Source organism: Crassostrea angulata, chromosome 5 (assembly GCF_025612915.1).
Source record: "Crassostrea angulata isolate pt1a10 chromosome 5, ASM2561291v2, whole genome shotgun sequence".
NCBI classification, from domain to species: Eukaryota; Metazoa; Mollusca; class Bivalvia; order Ostreida; family Ostreidae; genus Magallana; species Magallana angulata.
In genome coordinates, this window is record NC_069115.1 from 40,742,381 (window position 1) to 40,760,622 (window position 18,242).

At 33.4% G+C, this 18,242-nt stretch overlaps 1 protein-coding gene across 2 annotated transcripts in view; it reads right to left on the reverse strand.

The window, feature by feature from the left end:
- LOC128183863 (protein eva-1 homolog C-like) overlaps positions 1–17,883 on the reverse strand; it is a 48,621-nt gene extending 30,738 nt beyond the window's left edge. The window contains exon 1 of one of the 2 annotated variants that reach the window (XM_052853053.1): positions 17,537–17,883. In XM_052853053.1, the coding sequence (XP_052709013.1) occupies positions 17,537–17,618 (82 nt within the window). In that variant the 5' untranslated portion in view covers positions 17,619–17,883. Of the gene's footprint in view, positions 1–1,564; positions 1,805–17,536 lie in introns of those variants that run through there. The other variant, XM_052853054.1, reaches the window with a different exon arrangement.
- Between the last annotated feature and the right edge of the window lie 359 nt (positions 17,884–18,242).

The window sequence follows — 18,242 nt, forward strand, 5'->3', positions numbered from 1 at the left end:
CCACTATTTGATACAAAACAGCGGATTATCACAGAATTAAGTACTCATGTCAAATAGGGAATCTACAGTAAAACAAATTAACCTTAATTTTCTTCACTTTTTAAGTTCTCAAAACACTAAATTATTTGACAGAATCCATACATATATATCAAATTAATAACTTTTTAATCATTATTTCATAAAGAGACTTTAAATGAGAAATATGAACTCGATCTACACCAAATAAAAGGCAATACTCCACAACTTGATCCCATGTTTTCAAAAATTTGTTATTAATTTGTCACATGCCAAGCCTGTGGCTTGAAAGGTGATCTTTTGGGACCTCATGTTAGACATACGACTTGAAGATCATTATTCCGTGTTTACTTTACTGGCCTTGCTATGATCCCCCTCTGTTAAAACATTTGTCAGACCCGACCTTTTTACAGGCGTACAACATTAATTCACCGTTCATGCATTTCTCTGTCAGAAAAACTGTCTCAAGTTTTGGGATTGAGATTGAAAGTTTTTTTATTCACAGTAAGTGAAAAATGTTAATGGATCGTGATGACTTCTTTTCATAATTTAAATAATCTATCAGACAGGAGCACCATATTTTTCCAACTAGGTACATATCTGGTCTGATAGATTGTTCTTTTTCTTCATTTTTGTTTAAATTCATATAAATCAAAGTAATTTGATTGTTCCTTAATCATTCTTTTCATTTGTATTTCAGATTTTCAACTGTATAGGAGCTATATCAAATTCTTTTCTGGATAACCTATTGCATACTGAAATTATTCAATATTGAGTATGTAATGAACAGCAATAATCATAATATTAATTCAGTCAGCAAACCTGAGAATTAGAGTGCAATAATGTAAGTATATTCTGAGAATGAAAAATAAATAAGTAAAATGATAGATACCAGGTAGTATCTTAGTATATTAATATGATATACAACAATATTCCGCAGATTCAAATTTTCACTATCAAAGTTGCAGTTGTTACTAATAAATACAAATACTCAAACATGTAAGTTAGTCACAGCTAGAGGATATGCAATATGGATAAACAACCAATCTATACACAAAGAATGAATATTGCAACATTTAGCAACTATGACAAATAGGACATTGCAGCCAGAGCAACTTTACAAAGAAGCATAATTATGACAACAGAGCATTAATAACTGTTTGCAAACTAACCACTAGAAAAAACCACAGCAGCTTTAGAAATGGAACAGAAAGAGCAACATTAGCAACCATGACAAGGAGTTGCAGTCACAGCAACATATTGGTGGATACAATTGTTAAAAATGTGTTGCATGTCAGAACAATTATTGTCTTTTATGAAATGCATGAATTATTAACTTTCCAAATTTTGAAGCACTCACTCACTGAAAAGCAACCATGACTTTTGGCGATGCAGTCACAGCAACATATATGCATGCTATATGTATTTCAGATCAAAATTACAATGTATCTACTTACAAAAAGCAATGAATCAGAACAGTTACATAAATGAAGCAGCAACAGCAATAACAAACAGTTTTGACATTCTACAAATTAAACAAATTGTTTACTGGTATCAAGAATGCACCAAGAAATGGCTGACAGCTAGTAAGGTCTTATCAACACTTAGGCCTGTCACACGCATCAAAAGAATTCCTGCAGCAAAACATGCAAAGTCCACACAGAGGTTTGGTTTGTTCTCCAAGTCAGTACCGCATAAAAACTGTGATAAGTTGCACTTGCTGCACACTTCAAGAGCATGCTGCATTCAATCAGAACCCGTGGCATGTCACTTCTTACCGAAACCTGTCATGCCTGATAGTCGTAAATAACACTTCAGCACTGTTTTTTTAATAGCAATATTTCTTCAAAGATCTTATTCATAAAAAAATATCACAATGCCGATTATGTTTTTAAACGTGTAATGGGAATTTAGCGTCAATGAGATTTAATTAACCACAAACATTACTCAATTTGCCATGAAAATTTGCTTTTAGAAGCCATTCATTTAGTTAAAGAAGTGGAGTTGCAAATTGACAAGCACAAGAAGCCCAGTATTTTGTATACAGTATAATATAGAGCAGCACCAAGCCACCCAAGTTTCCACGACACCATGTACAATAATTTCTGGCTATAAAATTATGTACAGTATATAATCCTGAGAGTGCCTTAAAATGAAGAAACTTTATGGAATTTGGTAAAACCAGTTAGATATTACATTTGCATGCATGCGTTTTTAGATTGGAAGTTCACAAGGGCAAACGAGATACATTTTATAATATTGATCAAATATATTAAGCTTATAAATGTATATATTGGCTACATATTTTCTTCTAGGTATTGGTATTAAGAAGCATGTCAGACCAACTGTAGTGCAGTGTTATTCCATTTATCCATTTAAAATCCTAAAAATTAATTCATTATATATTAAGATCAAAGGCAATGAATATCACTAAGTTATGAATGTTGATACGTCATTCCAAGCAAAAAAAAAAAAAAGAAGAAGAAAAGGATTCATTAATTATTGCATGGTTGAATGTGTCCCTCAGCTGACACAGTCAAATGATTCACCTACTCACTAAGTAGATCTAGAGTACTATTTTGTCCTTGAGTTTACATGATTAAAAGGTCAAGGTAAAAATTTTTCTGAATAACTTCCTGGTTAAATCTGTTCTTATCATCATGACATTGCTTTTAGAATTATTAACATGTTTACATAAACTTTAACCGATCAAATTAAATCAAGACTATATATATAGACCTACCAGTAATTCATACCTTAATACTCAATTAGGTGCATTAGCATTTATCACTTGAATTTTTTTTACCAATTAATCTATTCAATTTAACATTTGTAATAAATTAAAATAAATACCGGTACTTTCAAACTAAATTTTGTAACTTATATCCTGCTGGGGATGAAAAACCTTTTAAATGCTATAATTAAACCCTTTTCATAAAGATCAAATCACATCCCTGGAATACGGGATTGATTAAATTAATGAAATCTTTGAATTCAAACCAATTTACACTACTCATTTAAAATACTTCTGATCCGTTTATGAACATTCTTTTTATGTAAAAAAAAAAAGGACAAGTTTAATGACATTCCAAAACCTGATTTTACATGTAATAATGGCTTTGAAAAGCAATCTGATATTTTGATTTTTATCTTACTTTCTGTTTTGTCAATGCATATTATGCATGGTTGAACAATGCTGAAAGATATTTATCTAGAAAGATATTTATCTGAAAGATAAGATGATACAATTCATATGGCTCCATAAGATGATTCTGATCAAGGACGAAATTTTCTGTTTAGAACATATGTATGCATGAGAGAGAGAGCTAGGAGAGAGAGAGAGAGAGAGAGAGAGAGAGAGAGAGAGAAAGGTGTTAATTACTGGCTTGTAGTAAATTTTATTAAGAGTGACAATGTCAGCAGAATTAAGTCACCAGGTAAACCTAATTAGTGTAATAAAAGTACCGATAATTTAAAAGTAAAGCAACACGTCTATTGAACTTTGACCTCTATGTTTCTGATGTCTAAGGGTCCTTGAACTCAACATAAAATGGAGTCAACATTTGTGTAATAAATGCATGCTTATAAAACACACTGGCACCAGATTATTCCAGACAAGAATGTTTTGCGAGACTTTTTACTTCATGAATCAAAAGAAAAAACTGTGTTAAATTTACTCTGACACATCCTAAGAGCCAAAATGTATATCTTCCTCTTTTTTGCAAGAATTAGGTCTGCATGAGGCTTTAAAAATCTTTAAATACTGTGGTACATGTCAATCTATCAGCAAAACTTTGATGAAGATGCACGTCTCTTATGCATGCATTAAGAATTAAAACTTTAAAAATATTCATAAAAACAAAAAAGTCAATCACTAACATCTTAATTTTTTTTGTTTAAATTTTTTTAAATCATTCTTTTAAAAATTGAAATACTTTTAAATATACTGTTGATTCCTAAATACACACAATATATCCTCATAAAATTGAGAGAGGCACCTCTCCCTGATTTTAAAATGTTGTTTATATTTTTCCGAGAGTTGTGCATGCTTAATATTTCCTTGAGATTTGATACAAATCAGCAGAAGTAAGTTAACTTGGCACATAAAATAAGGAATCTACAGTTAAGTAACCATAAATAAATCATTTTTAGATTGTCACAATTTTTTGCAAATAAATAATGAGAAAGACAAAGTGTGACAAATTGCTACAGGTTTCCTAGGGTTGACTTTCTTCCCTGTAAAAATCTGACATTTAAAAGCAATTCACTAAGTATCTGTAAATTCCCTTTAATCTGCAGTCTTCTCCTCTGAGCATCTGAGGTCAATTTCCAAACAAAGAATCAATTACTATACAAAGCTCCAACACCTGCAGGACAAGCGGTTAATTCATCACCCATTAACTGCTTTCCATCAGAACATTTTAAACAAAACCTGTATGAATTAAGTTATAAGTAACATAAAACTGTTAGATTTGAGACAGCAACTCAAGTTTTGCACCAGAGACATTTTCTAAAGAATATTCAATTTTGATACAACATATAAAAGAAAATTACAATAAAAAGCAATTATTTTCCACAATTTATGTAGTTAGTATTCTTATGTCCAGAGTCAAAATAATTTATGTTTACCACTGACCGAAATATCAAACCCAAATGTACACCTTGTTTATTTGTTGTCTTCATAAACATTTAAATTATGTAGGATTGTGTATATTTAATATATTGTCTCTTTTTTTTATATGTATGTTAACAAGAAAACTTTTGAAGTACTGGTATTTTCAAAAAGTTTCCATTGTGTCCTAAAGGTCAAAACTGATCACAGATTTGAAGGTATGCGACAACTTAAAATATCTAGAATATGGATAGTCATGTTTTAATATCATATTCAACATTGTAAAAGTTTCAAATTGTTCAATGAATTTGACCACATGATACATCATTTATTAAAAAAATTCTTACGAAAGGAACAATTATAAAAGCACCCCAGTGGGTGTCAAACTAATACCTTGCAGACCAGAAAGTTTTAAGTTACAGGACATGGAGTTGCCAACTTACAGACCACTGTATCTGAGAGTACAAAACCCTAAATTAATTACCATATACAGTTGAACTTTGATATCTATGGATACAAAGTGATTTGTAGGTCCCAACCAATTATTTTTTAAGTATTTTACCCTCAATATCTCGAATACTCAAATATCTTGAATACTCAGATATCTCAGAGTTTTGAAGCAGTCTCATCTAGTGCAGGATAACAAAGCTTGACTATATATTTCCAACAGTCTGTTAACCCCTGATCCCACGATACTGTGCAGAACGAGAGAAAAAAATGGTTGTGTTATTGTAAAATCAAGTTTTCCTTTCAGATAGAGAGAGAGAGAAAGGGCACTTTCAAGTATTATGTGCCATGTGCCAACAATCTACCGGTAATTTTAATGACAGTTCAAGGTCCTGCATGTATGCATATCACCTTGATTAGTCAGTGTTTATTTTCTACCTGAGATAAAAAGGCAACATCCCAGGGTGCATACACATTGATATCTGCGTGCATGCATCATAAATTACAAAGGCCAAAGAAAATGCAGTTAGAAAAATGTTAAAGAGATGTGATCATTAAACACATTATACCAAGCTTAAGATGACACAACACGTTTGTCAACTGCACTTTTAACGGTGGTAAGAGAATATCACTATCTCGGTCCTTCAGGGGAACTTACAAAAGGGCTCTTTGATAATTATCTTCAGATAGAGGTGCTTCATAAGAAAGGGATGATCCCGGTTTTTGTGAAAGTGTAAGAAACTTCACCTCTGGTGGTCTTCCCCTCTGTGTAAACAGGTACGCAGCACCGAGAGAAAAATTCACATTAAGCCTCCGATTTCACATTTTAAAGCGTAAAATGCGGCAACATGACGACCCTGTCATTTGTAACAAAGTTTCTTTTGTGCCGGCTGTTGGTAATTTCCTGTGTTTCTGAGACTTTTATTACAAAAAATGTCTTTTGTTTGACTAAATGATTGCAGGTAACGAGAAGATTAAATCAAAATGAATATTTTCAATGAAAAAAGATTAACAAATTTTTAAAGGGCATCATGCTATTTTTTATTACTGAAGCCAATATTTAAATGAAAATTATTATAGAAATGGAGATCATGAAGGTGAAAAGGCCCACCTGGTACTTATAAAATACATTTATTCTACACAAAAGTTTAAAATAGTACTGTAGTGTTGAAGCATCAGATTAAGTCTCTCTCTCTCTCTCTCTCTCTCTCTCTCTCTCTCTCTCTCTCTCCCCATATCATGCTAAATTAATTTTGCTTGAATCACAATGGTATTTAATTACGACTATGATCATTTTCTCAGAAAGAGCACCACAGCTGGGGACCTATGGCCTCTAACAGCAGTGCACCCCATTTCGTCCATTCCAAATTGTCCCCCAATCCTCTAAATTTTCTTAATTGCCTGTCTCCTAGCACCTGGTAATATTTTTGTCTCTTTACCCTCTTTGCAGCTGACCAATTCTGGGATTAAATAGTAAAACAATGGCTAGTTTGGACAATTCATCATCCCTTTCAGATCCGGCCCAAAATTGACTTTCATTGTTATAAGGGTCCACAAATGCAAGGGAGAGCACAAACATTAACAAGCTGGGTGGCAACCAGCCACTCACAGTTTTCTGTATGTGCAATATTCCGCACCTGGTTCCAAGATCAAAGAGGGTGTTAATTTACTAAAAACAAGTAGAAAATATTTCAACATCGGGTGGGACTTTTTTTTACCTTTGTTATAGAGAAATTAATACAAAATATCAAAATTATTACAGATATCTAGTTGCAATAAGCAACAGTATAATAAGTTTTATCAGCAAATTGCATCAGCAATATATAAATTATATAAATGACTAGAAATTTAAGTTTTTAGAATTTTTGAGATACACATGCCAGTTTTGTATCACAAGTAAATTCCATTGAAAAATGAACTTTACAGCACCAAAATTTGAAAAAAGTCATATAAAAACATCTTTTTCTTTTATTTATTGATTTCCTATGCTATAATGTATGGCAGTTGAAAGATGAATTCACATTTATCATATTTATTGTCATCACCAAGTGTATGCAAACAGCGTTTCTATCTTCTGTCACAAAAGAGTTATGTAAAATGACACATCTAAAGAGGGTCCCTGAATCTGGCATTCATGACTCCTTTTTTATAGTTTTTGTTGAAGTGCTCAGTTTACATGAGAAATGTGAGTCTTTTATTTCCAATAAAAATTGACTTGTAAATGAAGAAGAGATAACTCTAATTAATTCTTCTTAAACAGGTATTAAAGTCACATTTAGGGTATCAAATTTTTGATTTGAATTGAATAGTTCCTCAAAATCATATCAGGTTTCAGATCCTAAGGAAGAACTTAAGACATGGGACACATATTTCAATTTTAGCTGGTGGAAAAACCGACTAAAGATGCTAAAAATAGGAGTCAGTGGCCAGTAAAAAGTATGCTTCCAATAAAATATTTCCCTGGCAATGCATATGGGTGGATTTACTGATGTTCGTGAACAGAATCCCTCTGCCTTATGAGTGACACTTTTTTATATAAAATTATAGAAAAAAATTAGTGTTTAATATATGAAATAGAAATTAACCTAGAAAACTTGGACAATTGCTTCTCGAGAATTATACTATATATGCATAACATATTGAACTGATTGAATCATCCCTGTTTTGTAATACTTTTTTGCCTCAATGTCTTAAATTCTTGGATATCATCTGATACATTTTAAAATTTTCAGCCCATTGCCAATGAGTTTGAGATAACAAGATCTGACTGTACTGAACTTCATTCTAAAATATGCCCCTCACTAAATCTTCATCTTCGATCTTCTCCTCTAACTTTTCTGCTCTTTATCAAAACCAAGTCAGAATCATAATACATGTACTGGTAAGAGAAAGGGTCAAAAGTGTCCAGGTGCCAATGATCATTTGTATTTGTATCCAACCTAGGACTTTGATAGTGCATAATTGTATTCAAATAATATAGCTCTGTGTATCTTACTTTTAACTAATGTACCTCAATTAATAAACAGAAAATTATTAACCACACAAAGTTTATCTGCGACCAGAATCTAACCACAACAGCATTACCACATATATTTCATCAACAGGTCCCTCAGGTGTATACTAGTAGTACATTAGTGTCCATGATCATGTGAGTCCAGTCACCTTGACTGACCCCTGAAAGAGTCTGGCCATTTACATCAACTCATGTGTCAAATATCCCTGCTGGGTATATCTATCAGACAATTACTGGTACATTACTATGGACAAATGATATCAAGGCAATTAATATACATTAACACATATCGCCCCTGCCTCTCAATTAACATTAAGACATCCAAGGGAAAAGGTCTATAATAATACTGACTCATTGGAGGAGTTACCCTTTTGGAAATGTTAGCTGTTTTAAGTTGTTCAAATTCTTGGGGGACCCATTAATTGACCGGTATCAGAATGAGTAGGCGGGAACAGGAAACCGAGAATTTTAGAAGAATTTGAGATCAGGGTGTCTTGCTGGGGTTCATCATTAATAACAATTTATTTGTCTCTCATTTTCTTCACCCTCTTCGTAGTTTCCTTTTATTTTTGCGCAATGCAGCTATGTTGCTTGATGACTATGCTATTTTGCTTACATCTCTAGCTCCTATGGTCTTGTTATTTGGATAGATTGGGCCATTTAACTGTAAACAAAACAAACATGGAATTCTTTGATCATTCCAGAATTTCGATTGAAATTAATCTTCCCTTCTTTTTCAGGTCTTTAATAGTCCAACCACCTGTCAAGTTCATTACATAACTGGGATTTTTAAAGAACTCCTCCAGCATTCTTTAAAATAATAATTCAAGATGGTAACTTAGTACATTGTAATATATTACAAGAGATTACAACATACCTCATTAGCAGAGGATTGCTGTAGAAGTGATATTTGGGTACTTGAAACCATTCTTTATTTCAATGTTATATACCAACTTAATACTCTAAAATACTTGTCATGAGCTGAATTGCCTTTTTCTATGAAAAGTTTTTGGATTTTGCGAGAGAGATAGGGAGAGAGAGAATGATCACAGTCATCATCAAATGCCATTGTGATTCTGAGAGAGAGAGAGAGAGAGAGAGAGAGAGAGAGAGAGAGAGAGAGAGAGAGAGAGAGAGAGAATGATTACAATCATAAACAACTGCCATTGTGATTCAGAGAGAGAGAGAGAGAGAGAGAGAGAGCATGGAAACACTCAAGTTATCCCAATATAAATAACATTACATCTATGTTCCATGTTGACAGTGAATTTAGTAACCATTGTATGAGATATCCATTGGAAATCCATGTGACCGGTCCTATAGATGGAATCTGATATACCAAATACTCGTGACATCTCTTATCTTAATCCCCTCTAACAATCTGTAAGCCTATAAGTACCAGTTGTTGATTTTCAACAGTTATTCAAGTTTTCTCTCTCGTAAGAATGAATGGCCTGTCAACGTGATTTTTTATGGTATGGAGTTTCCAATAGGTTTTTCGCAATGCCTTAACAACCATATTACCAAGCAGGATCAAGCATATTACTTCATTAAATCAACATAAAATCTTGTCAGACAGTTACTGAAAAAGTCTTGCATTTATGTAATATTTGCTCCATCAAAAGAACTCTGTTTGATATGTGGGGCCATGGTGCAAAGGACAACAAAAGAGGCCTTAAAGTATTTCTTTGCAGAACACCTTCGAGTGCTCAAAAATGTATGCATATTGAAAAAAATGGGTATTGATGTTGATGAAAATCCTCCAACTTTTCGACAGTGACAATAAAGGTCTAGAGCCTATCTGGAATCTCGCTGGCTTGGCCGATCTCTTACAACAATTAAGGTATTACACCGAATTTTAAGTCCTCAATTGAACATGTAGTAGAATTTGATTGTGGACTTTGCGGCAACTTTAATAGTTGCCATGTGTCAATATTTGCTCTTGAATATATCTACACTGTGTTACACGAGCATTCTTATTGGATATAGTCAGGTCCAACAAACAGATGGACGGCACCACCGAGATTAAGGAGATTAAATGCACTCGGGACAGGTTCTTGTTGTTTCTGCCCAAAGAAATTTACTTCAGATATACAAGAATGTATGTCTTTGTTTACATTAAAATTTCCAAAGAACTTATCCTGGGATTCAACTGTAAATTCTTCCTTAAAGCACATGTACAACAATTAATTTCATCTTGTATGCACAGCATGAATATGTAAATTAGAAATCTTTCAAATTTAAGACTCTTTTAAAGATTTTTTATAGAGTATGCAAGATTTTAATTGTTTTCTTTAGAATTTTAATATGGTACAAATGAATTGCTTTATAATTCATGCCAAAAATACACAATTGCTCATGAATATATGAGCCAATGTAGACATTAGATAAATATATCTAATATATCTATACTACTATATTAAAATAATAGACTCGAATTTTTGGTCTTTAATACCGAGAAATCGGAAGAATACTGTCATTTGTTTTATATATTTTAAACATCATTGATACTTGGAGATTACCAATTTGTTTTTATTTTTTTCAGTTAAGCTTCGTTAATTAATAATCAACGAAAATTCCTCACAAAATCCCGGAAATCACCTGGATTTTTTGGATTTTACAATCTTGCGCTTGCGCAATACATTCACGCTAACGGGATCTTTAGTTTATGTTTCCACAATATCACATCTCCATGAATAAACTCAGAAATAATAATACAGATACGGGTAAATTTTCATTGGACTTTTGCTATATATTCTGTTCATATATATTAATGATTTCTTCTGAGATAAAAGTATAAAATAACAAATATACATTTCAACTAGGTACTTACTTTTGTCTTCATGATGACAAAAAATATTTGATTAAATGCAAAAAAGTTACATTATATTCGTTAGGAAAGTGAAGATAGAATATGTTTTATCGTAAAAATGAATAATGTCCTACAAATGTACGTACCCAGTTTTACAAAGAAAATATGTGTCCGTTGGTGAAAAGGTGTTGCATTCTTCCATTCTTTGGATTAACATTTTTAGTTGAAAGGTATTTGCAGTCTCAAAAAGGTTTGCTGTGATGAATTTGACTGTTATTTTCAATGCAACTTCATTAACTTTCTCCAAAATCGTTCCTGAGCGATTCTGCAATTTTCTGCTACATTACGGGTATAAGGGAGGCATTTTAAGTGTGGTGAGGGCCTTTCCCGAGATACAGGTTATTCAAACTAAGGAAAGTGTAGTGAAATTAATAGCATTATTGTAGGCTTATAGCTTTGCTATGTAAATGTCAATAATAAGGTGTGTTGATGTACCTATTTCGTAAATCTCCGATATGCAATGTCAACCCGTGCACGCACGGGTCAATGTCTAGTGTTTTATTAAGTTAATATATCTAAAACGGAGACATGGGGACAATCATTTTTAAGTTTAAAGTTTATATATCAAATAATTACATTAATTTAATGAAAAGAAATAAACCACGCAGATGTTACAAATACAGTAATATTATGACCCCAAAAATCTCCCCATTCCATTCAAAAATTGAGACCTGTTCAGTTTCAAAATTCCAAATATAAGGTCAGATGAAATTACTATCTTCGTCTTTTGAAGGCAACTAGATTTACAAAACACTTTCTTTATGACAGTATCGTAATGAAAAAAAGAGGAGATTGGTTTTATTAAAGGAAGAGTGTAACTGGCTTTTTAGGATTTGAGGGGGTCAAATAACGGTCATATTTCTTAACTCTCCTCCCCTTTCATTACTGAACTTAATACAACGCATTTAAACTTGTGCAATGAAGATATCTGAGAAAGCAAAAAAGAGAGAGCAGTATGGCGGAAGAGAGAGAGAGAAAAAAAATGCCCTTCGCCCCGAAATTAATTACTTTTTATCAGCGAACGTGACACATTTTTCAACCTCAACTTCAAAAGAATATCATGTAAAGTAAAACGGGTCAAGAGTTGATATCCCAAATCCTCAATCACACTGCGAAAGGTGGTGCCAGGTGAAGAAATGTCATCGGAATACCCGTGAATACACAGCGCGGGTACACCCATTAATATACCCGATATCAAGTATATATTTTTTTTACCTGGAAACTTCTATTCTTATCATTAAACTTTCAAGGCTTTTTTCTCTTCCTACGATCCCGAATAGGAAGGTATTTTGAAGGGACATCCTTATGTTGTCATAATACTGGCTATTTACTGTGAGATATTACAACAGAGTGTAAATATCCTAAATATAATAAAGGAGAAATCAGCCATAGAGCAACTCATATTTTCCTGGCGTTAACTGGCTTTCTCGTACATTCATTTAATTTCTAGTGAATACCAGAAGTGCGATGGTTTGCTATTTGACGTGTTAACAGTTCTGCGTGATAATGAGCCTGCCATCTGTGTAGCTGAGCAGGACTTTACACAGACCCTCGTAATTCTTATATTCATATCTACACATTTTTTGATCATACTGATCTTTTGATCATCTATAACCTATCAACAAATTGCTTGTTCTAAGTTGTCTCATCTTAATATGCCTTCTTAGATCAGATAATACTTAAAACGTACAGGTTTCAATAGAATATTTGATCTAAAAATCATAATGAAAGAGAATAACGATGGAGTATATTTTGCAAATAAATTCAATTACTTTTTCTTCCCCTTCCCCATCCCATTTCATTTTTTATACTCATTTGACCAGTAAACTTGGTATCATATCTCCTCTAACATAGCTCCATTAGAACAAATCTAAAATAATGTAAAACATATTAAGTATCTTCCCTTTTAACAATACATGTAATTGAAATTGTTTACTGACTTTTGATATAATTAAATGTGCCTTTATGTATTGCAGGAATATTTTTAAATTCAAATTTTATTATTGCAATAATAAGGACCCATTTAACGAAAGAAAACTTCCTACACTGCGGTTCCACTTTCACAACAACCTATCAATTTCATTGATTAATAAGTGTGATTGATTATATAAAGTACAGAAAGGGGAAGGGGGGAGGGCACAGAAATGACATTGAAACCTCTCAACCCAGGAATGGATACAGTCGGTGGAATATCTTAATCCTTCAGCTATTGCCAACCATCAAAGGCCATTCAGACCCTATTTTGAATTAAATCTACATCGCATCAAAAACGTTGGAATTCATTAATCAAAACAGATTACTTCATCTTTGTGCATAGGCATACAGGCCCATAGTTTCTCTATAAATGAAACCTTCAGAAGAATCCTTTTTTTAAAAACCCCAAAATTTATGGTCAAAATATTGAGTCGTTTGTTACAGTATTTGATTATGTGAGGCTCAAACAAAACTGAAAGTTGTTATTGAATAGCGATTTACAGAACAGGTGCTATGATCTGAATCACGTCGACTCGTTTCAAAAGAAATCTTCGACTTGGAATGTGGAAATGTTGATTGATGGGAATAAATAGGCTAGTAATAAAAATGCTCAATATTCAGAAATGAATCATCGTTTTAAGTATTTTTTAATGCCAACAAATGATCACATCTAAGTACATATAGAGCTTTTATATACACCTCTGCAAACTTTCTGGGTCGCAATGAAAATAAATGAAGAATTGAAAAACTGTTATGTGTTAGTAAAAAATTTTTCACTGAACAGAATTTTTATAGAATTTTTTTTTTAGAGAGAGAGAAAGAGAGAGAGAGAGAGAGAGAGAGAGAGAGAGAGAGAGAGAGAGAGAGAGAAACCAAACAGGTTTCATTGACATTGATTTGAAATAATTTAACTATAACAGTTACATAGTTGTAACAATTAAACTCAACATATAGAAATAGCTTTTAATTAACATCCAAAATATAAGTGTTCTGCTAATTTCATTAACAAACTATAAACTTTTGGACCAAACATTTGACAATTGCTCAGCTTTGAAGAATGAAAACTTGATCAAATAAGTATTTCCTACACAACAACAATACAAGCAAACACAACTGCATTATACCACGGAAGCATTCAAGTTGCTCTCTTACCAGTTGTTAGGTTCAGAAATTCATTTAAAAGAAGGGAAAAAAATATCAATTTTTCAAACTACATGTATCCCTATAATTATCTCACTTAATTGAGGATAAATTTTGAAAGTGTCACTCTTGAGAAAACCATTGTGGATAGACTAAGGTCCCCCCAAAAATGCACTATCAAGGAGAAGTCATTATTGCAACATTGCAAAGAGGAGACAGCTAGGGATTCTTTTTTTTGTATTAATGAGAGACAGAGCCGATTCAAACTTGCTCCCAGCTTGCATACAAGACAACCACAGATGGCAAAGCTATAAAACTGCTCAAAGCACATCTGGATAGATATAGCTGATGTTCTTATATCACCACAAAGTTACAAACAAAAGGTATTGCATCTTCTCTTCACTGCATAGCCCTAGGTTGGGTGACATATATCTTATGAGCTGGTTCTAATCTGATTATCATCCATGTGTAAATAAAGGGTGTCTGATCTGCAGGACATGGTGGAGGAGGGGGGGGGGGGGGTGTTAGGGGTGAGTTTGATGCACGTTAAGTGTAACTTATTCCTAGCCCAGCTGTGTAAGAAACAATTAGAAGAGGATTAAGAAGTTGTCAAAGAAGCATCTGTATTTACTTTCCTATTGATATCAATTGATATCAGTGATAAGTAAGGGTGGGGAGAGGGGATAGACCTCAAAGGGTGATGAAATGGGGCCAGTCTGGGGAGGGTTAGTCTAGGTGGGTTAATTATAGGGAGGCATACTTAGCAATTGTATCAATGGGGGGGGGGGGGGGTGTTAGGTGGGTCATTTATAGGTAAGCAATATATGGTATCAATTGTAGGTTGGGGGGACTCTTGAATGATATTTTTAAAGGGTCATTCTATAGGTTATATAACTGTTTTCCCATCGTTTTGTAATATATAAAAAAATATGTTCAATCAACTCAATTCAATGTTTGGTATGAAGCTGGTTTGGGGTGGGAAGGGAGGGGGGGGGGGTTGGTGTTGGAGGTGTGGGCGGGGGGGGGGGGGGGGTATAAAGAGTAACAAATACATGTAAGTAAAGGGTGGTTCTATCCCTGTGATTTTTACTTCAACCAAATTCATTTAATTTTAAAATATAGTTATTACACTATCCACCGCTATCCTTTCAGAATAATAAATAATATTATGATCGAAAGATCGTTGGAAGAAGAAAACAAGAGTGGTTTAAAGGTTTTGATCTGACGGAGCACCATGGATGTCATGGCACCAATGATAGAGCACTAATTGGTGAGGTACCGGTGACGTGTTTGCTTTATAGATAAGTTAGGAAATATGTAGACCCTGCTCTCGATATTCAAATTTGTCAATATTATTGCTTAATGGCAAATGGTTTCTGGCTCTTCTCCAAACCTGTAATGGATTTGGGGGCTTTACATTCAAATTTACCGTAATTTGAAATTCTTGGATAAACTCGCCACATGGGTTTGTATTTGGAATTCCGTTGGCATTTATTTGGGGTGGATTGTTTTCATTCATGATTTTTTTTTTTCAGACACCTGTGTTTAACATTTATAACATTTACAAACATTGTATAGACTGCTTTAAACCCTTTAGGAATTTTAATATTCAACTTTTGAAATCCATTTGAAAAATCAAAACTTCTCATGCAAAGAATTTTTTAATCAATTTTGAAAAAAAGGTGAAAATTAGATGTTATATAATTGGAGAAATCATCAAAATACATGTAAAATTTCACATTACTTATATTTGGCATTTCTTTCAATTTCATTAACTTAAAAATGAAAGAGAAATATTTTGAGATGTAAAAACCCAAACTAAGCATTTTTTAAAGCCTTATTTGAAGACTCTGGGTCTACATATTTAAATGTGTATTTAAAATACACCAACTTGCAACAGAAAACTTCAAAGCACTTTGATTCATGAGATGCTATTATCAGATTTTCCCTGATTTCAGCCAAAAACTAAAATGCCTTGAGTCAATGTCGGCTACAAGAAATGCATTCATTTGCAACTTTTGACAAACTCTGGCTCTCAACCCCCCCCCCCCCCCCCCCCCCCAACCCATCTCCACACACAAACCCAGAAAAAACCATTAAGAAAATTCTTACTGCTAAATGCCGAAATCTGAGAAGTAAAGGAAGGGAGGGGGGACAAGGCAATTTAGGAATAAACATTAACCGAATTTTGACATGATTGGGTCTATGGGTAAGTTTTCATCTAAAATTACATTCATGAATACTGGCAGAAGACCTTATTTGAACAAAGTACATTAGGGTGTATGGACATGAAGAACACAGAATATTGAAATTCAAGAGATAACATCTAAATACCCTTTACCCGCTTTAAGCATACCCCTAAATTGTACAAGTGGACACAGTTGAACATAATCGGATCTAGAACATCTCCGGTCATTGAAGCTAGGTCATGAGGAATTCCTGGTGAAAAGTTGAAAGAACCATGTCCTTTTTACAGCGAAAATCAATACTTCGAGAGAGAGAGAGAGAGAGAGAGAGAGAGAGAGAGAGAGAGAGATGGGCATAGGCTTTTCACACCTGTGAGTTTGTATAATACACTATAAATCAAATCTTCAGAAGTTTTAATTATGATAATTTATTCTTCAGATTAGCTGCTTTGAACCTTGTGCTTGTAGGAAAATTCAAGGAACAGGGAAAAATTAACATTTGAAAGTAATAAATTCCATTACAATCACAACATCTCGAAAATTAACACTGCTAAGGTCATGACATGCTATTTGTATGAAAATGTGACTATCAAGTTACTTACACCTGAATTTCTTTTTGATTACGAGAATTTGAACCCGATTTTTTCATGAAAACAAATTAGGGGGTACTCTCTCTTTGAATAAACACACTAGAGTCTTAATCTCGTTGAAAAAAAATGTCTATTACGTATGTATTCATCAGCACCTGGGAATTGTGGCTTTATAATGGTCAGTAATTATAGTCGAAGTATGACGTGAATTTACTGGAAAATAATCACGAAATTAACCTTTGACCAGTATAGGCCTAATGTTTATGAGCGAGAGCATATATAATTTCACACCTCCATAAATTAAAAATTACCGCACACATGTGACTGCAGTTTATTAAGTGTTTGATAAAATGGAAAGTTAATTGGACTATAAATTCTCCGGCCTACATGACATTAATGATCCGATGCCACGGATCGCCACCGCTGTTCACGCTCTTTCGACCCATCGCTGCTCACCGGACCGTATCCATTTTGGAAAAAAAAATTGTCACCTGCCTTGCTACTTGACCACATTCCTGCATGAACAATATAACTTCAAATGTTCTTATCATTTGACCAGCAAAACTTTATAGTTTTTAAAGTCATGTTTATCGATGATAGGTGTTTCTATGAAAAGCGGGTTTCAGAACTTCATTTTCACACTTTCACAAGTTGCCAATGAATAACGTTTTATTTAATTTTACTTACCTGAGTTACATTCAGTGTTTTTCAGGAGTTGCAAGCATAGAATGAAAATTATTGAGTAAAAATTCCAAAGTAACGGGGTCATGTTTACCCGTCCACAGTGGAGAAGGGTCCTACACAAGTCACTTTGTCAACAAAATCAGTTGTTTCCACAGGTAAATTAAAATTCCACGGAAAAATAAAATATGCACTCATATTGAAATCCAAAGACACTTATGGAGGTTGAAAGACCATGTTCATTAGTTGTCACACCCTCTTTAACGTTTAATTAATCCATATTTGTTTATCCTTCCCTCTCTCTCTTTCAAAACATGTGCACTTGTGTACGAAGCGTTAGCGAAACTGACATCGTGACGTCACGGCCAACCACGTGTGGTCAATCTGAGGGGGCGTGGCATCCGTATCTTTGAAAGTTTCAAAACAACGAATTAGGCTTCTACAAACTAGGTAGATAATGATTAAAAGCACCGTGAGAAATGTCAGCACGCTTGTAAATTTATTAATGGAAAAATAAATTCAGCTGGATTTAGATACGAAATTAGTCTTGCGTTGATTTAAATGTGATAGGGATGAATGAAGTACAAGTATTACCTATACGTATCTACATATATACACCTGTATTTACAAAAAAAAATAGGTCACATTCAAATATATTTTTCATCATTCATTATAAAAATATAAATCTAATCTTATTTTAAAAGGGAACCAA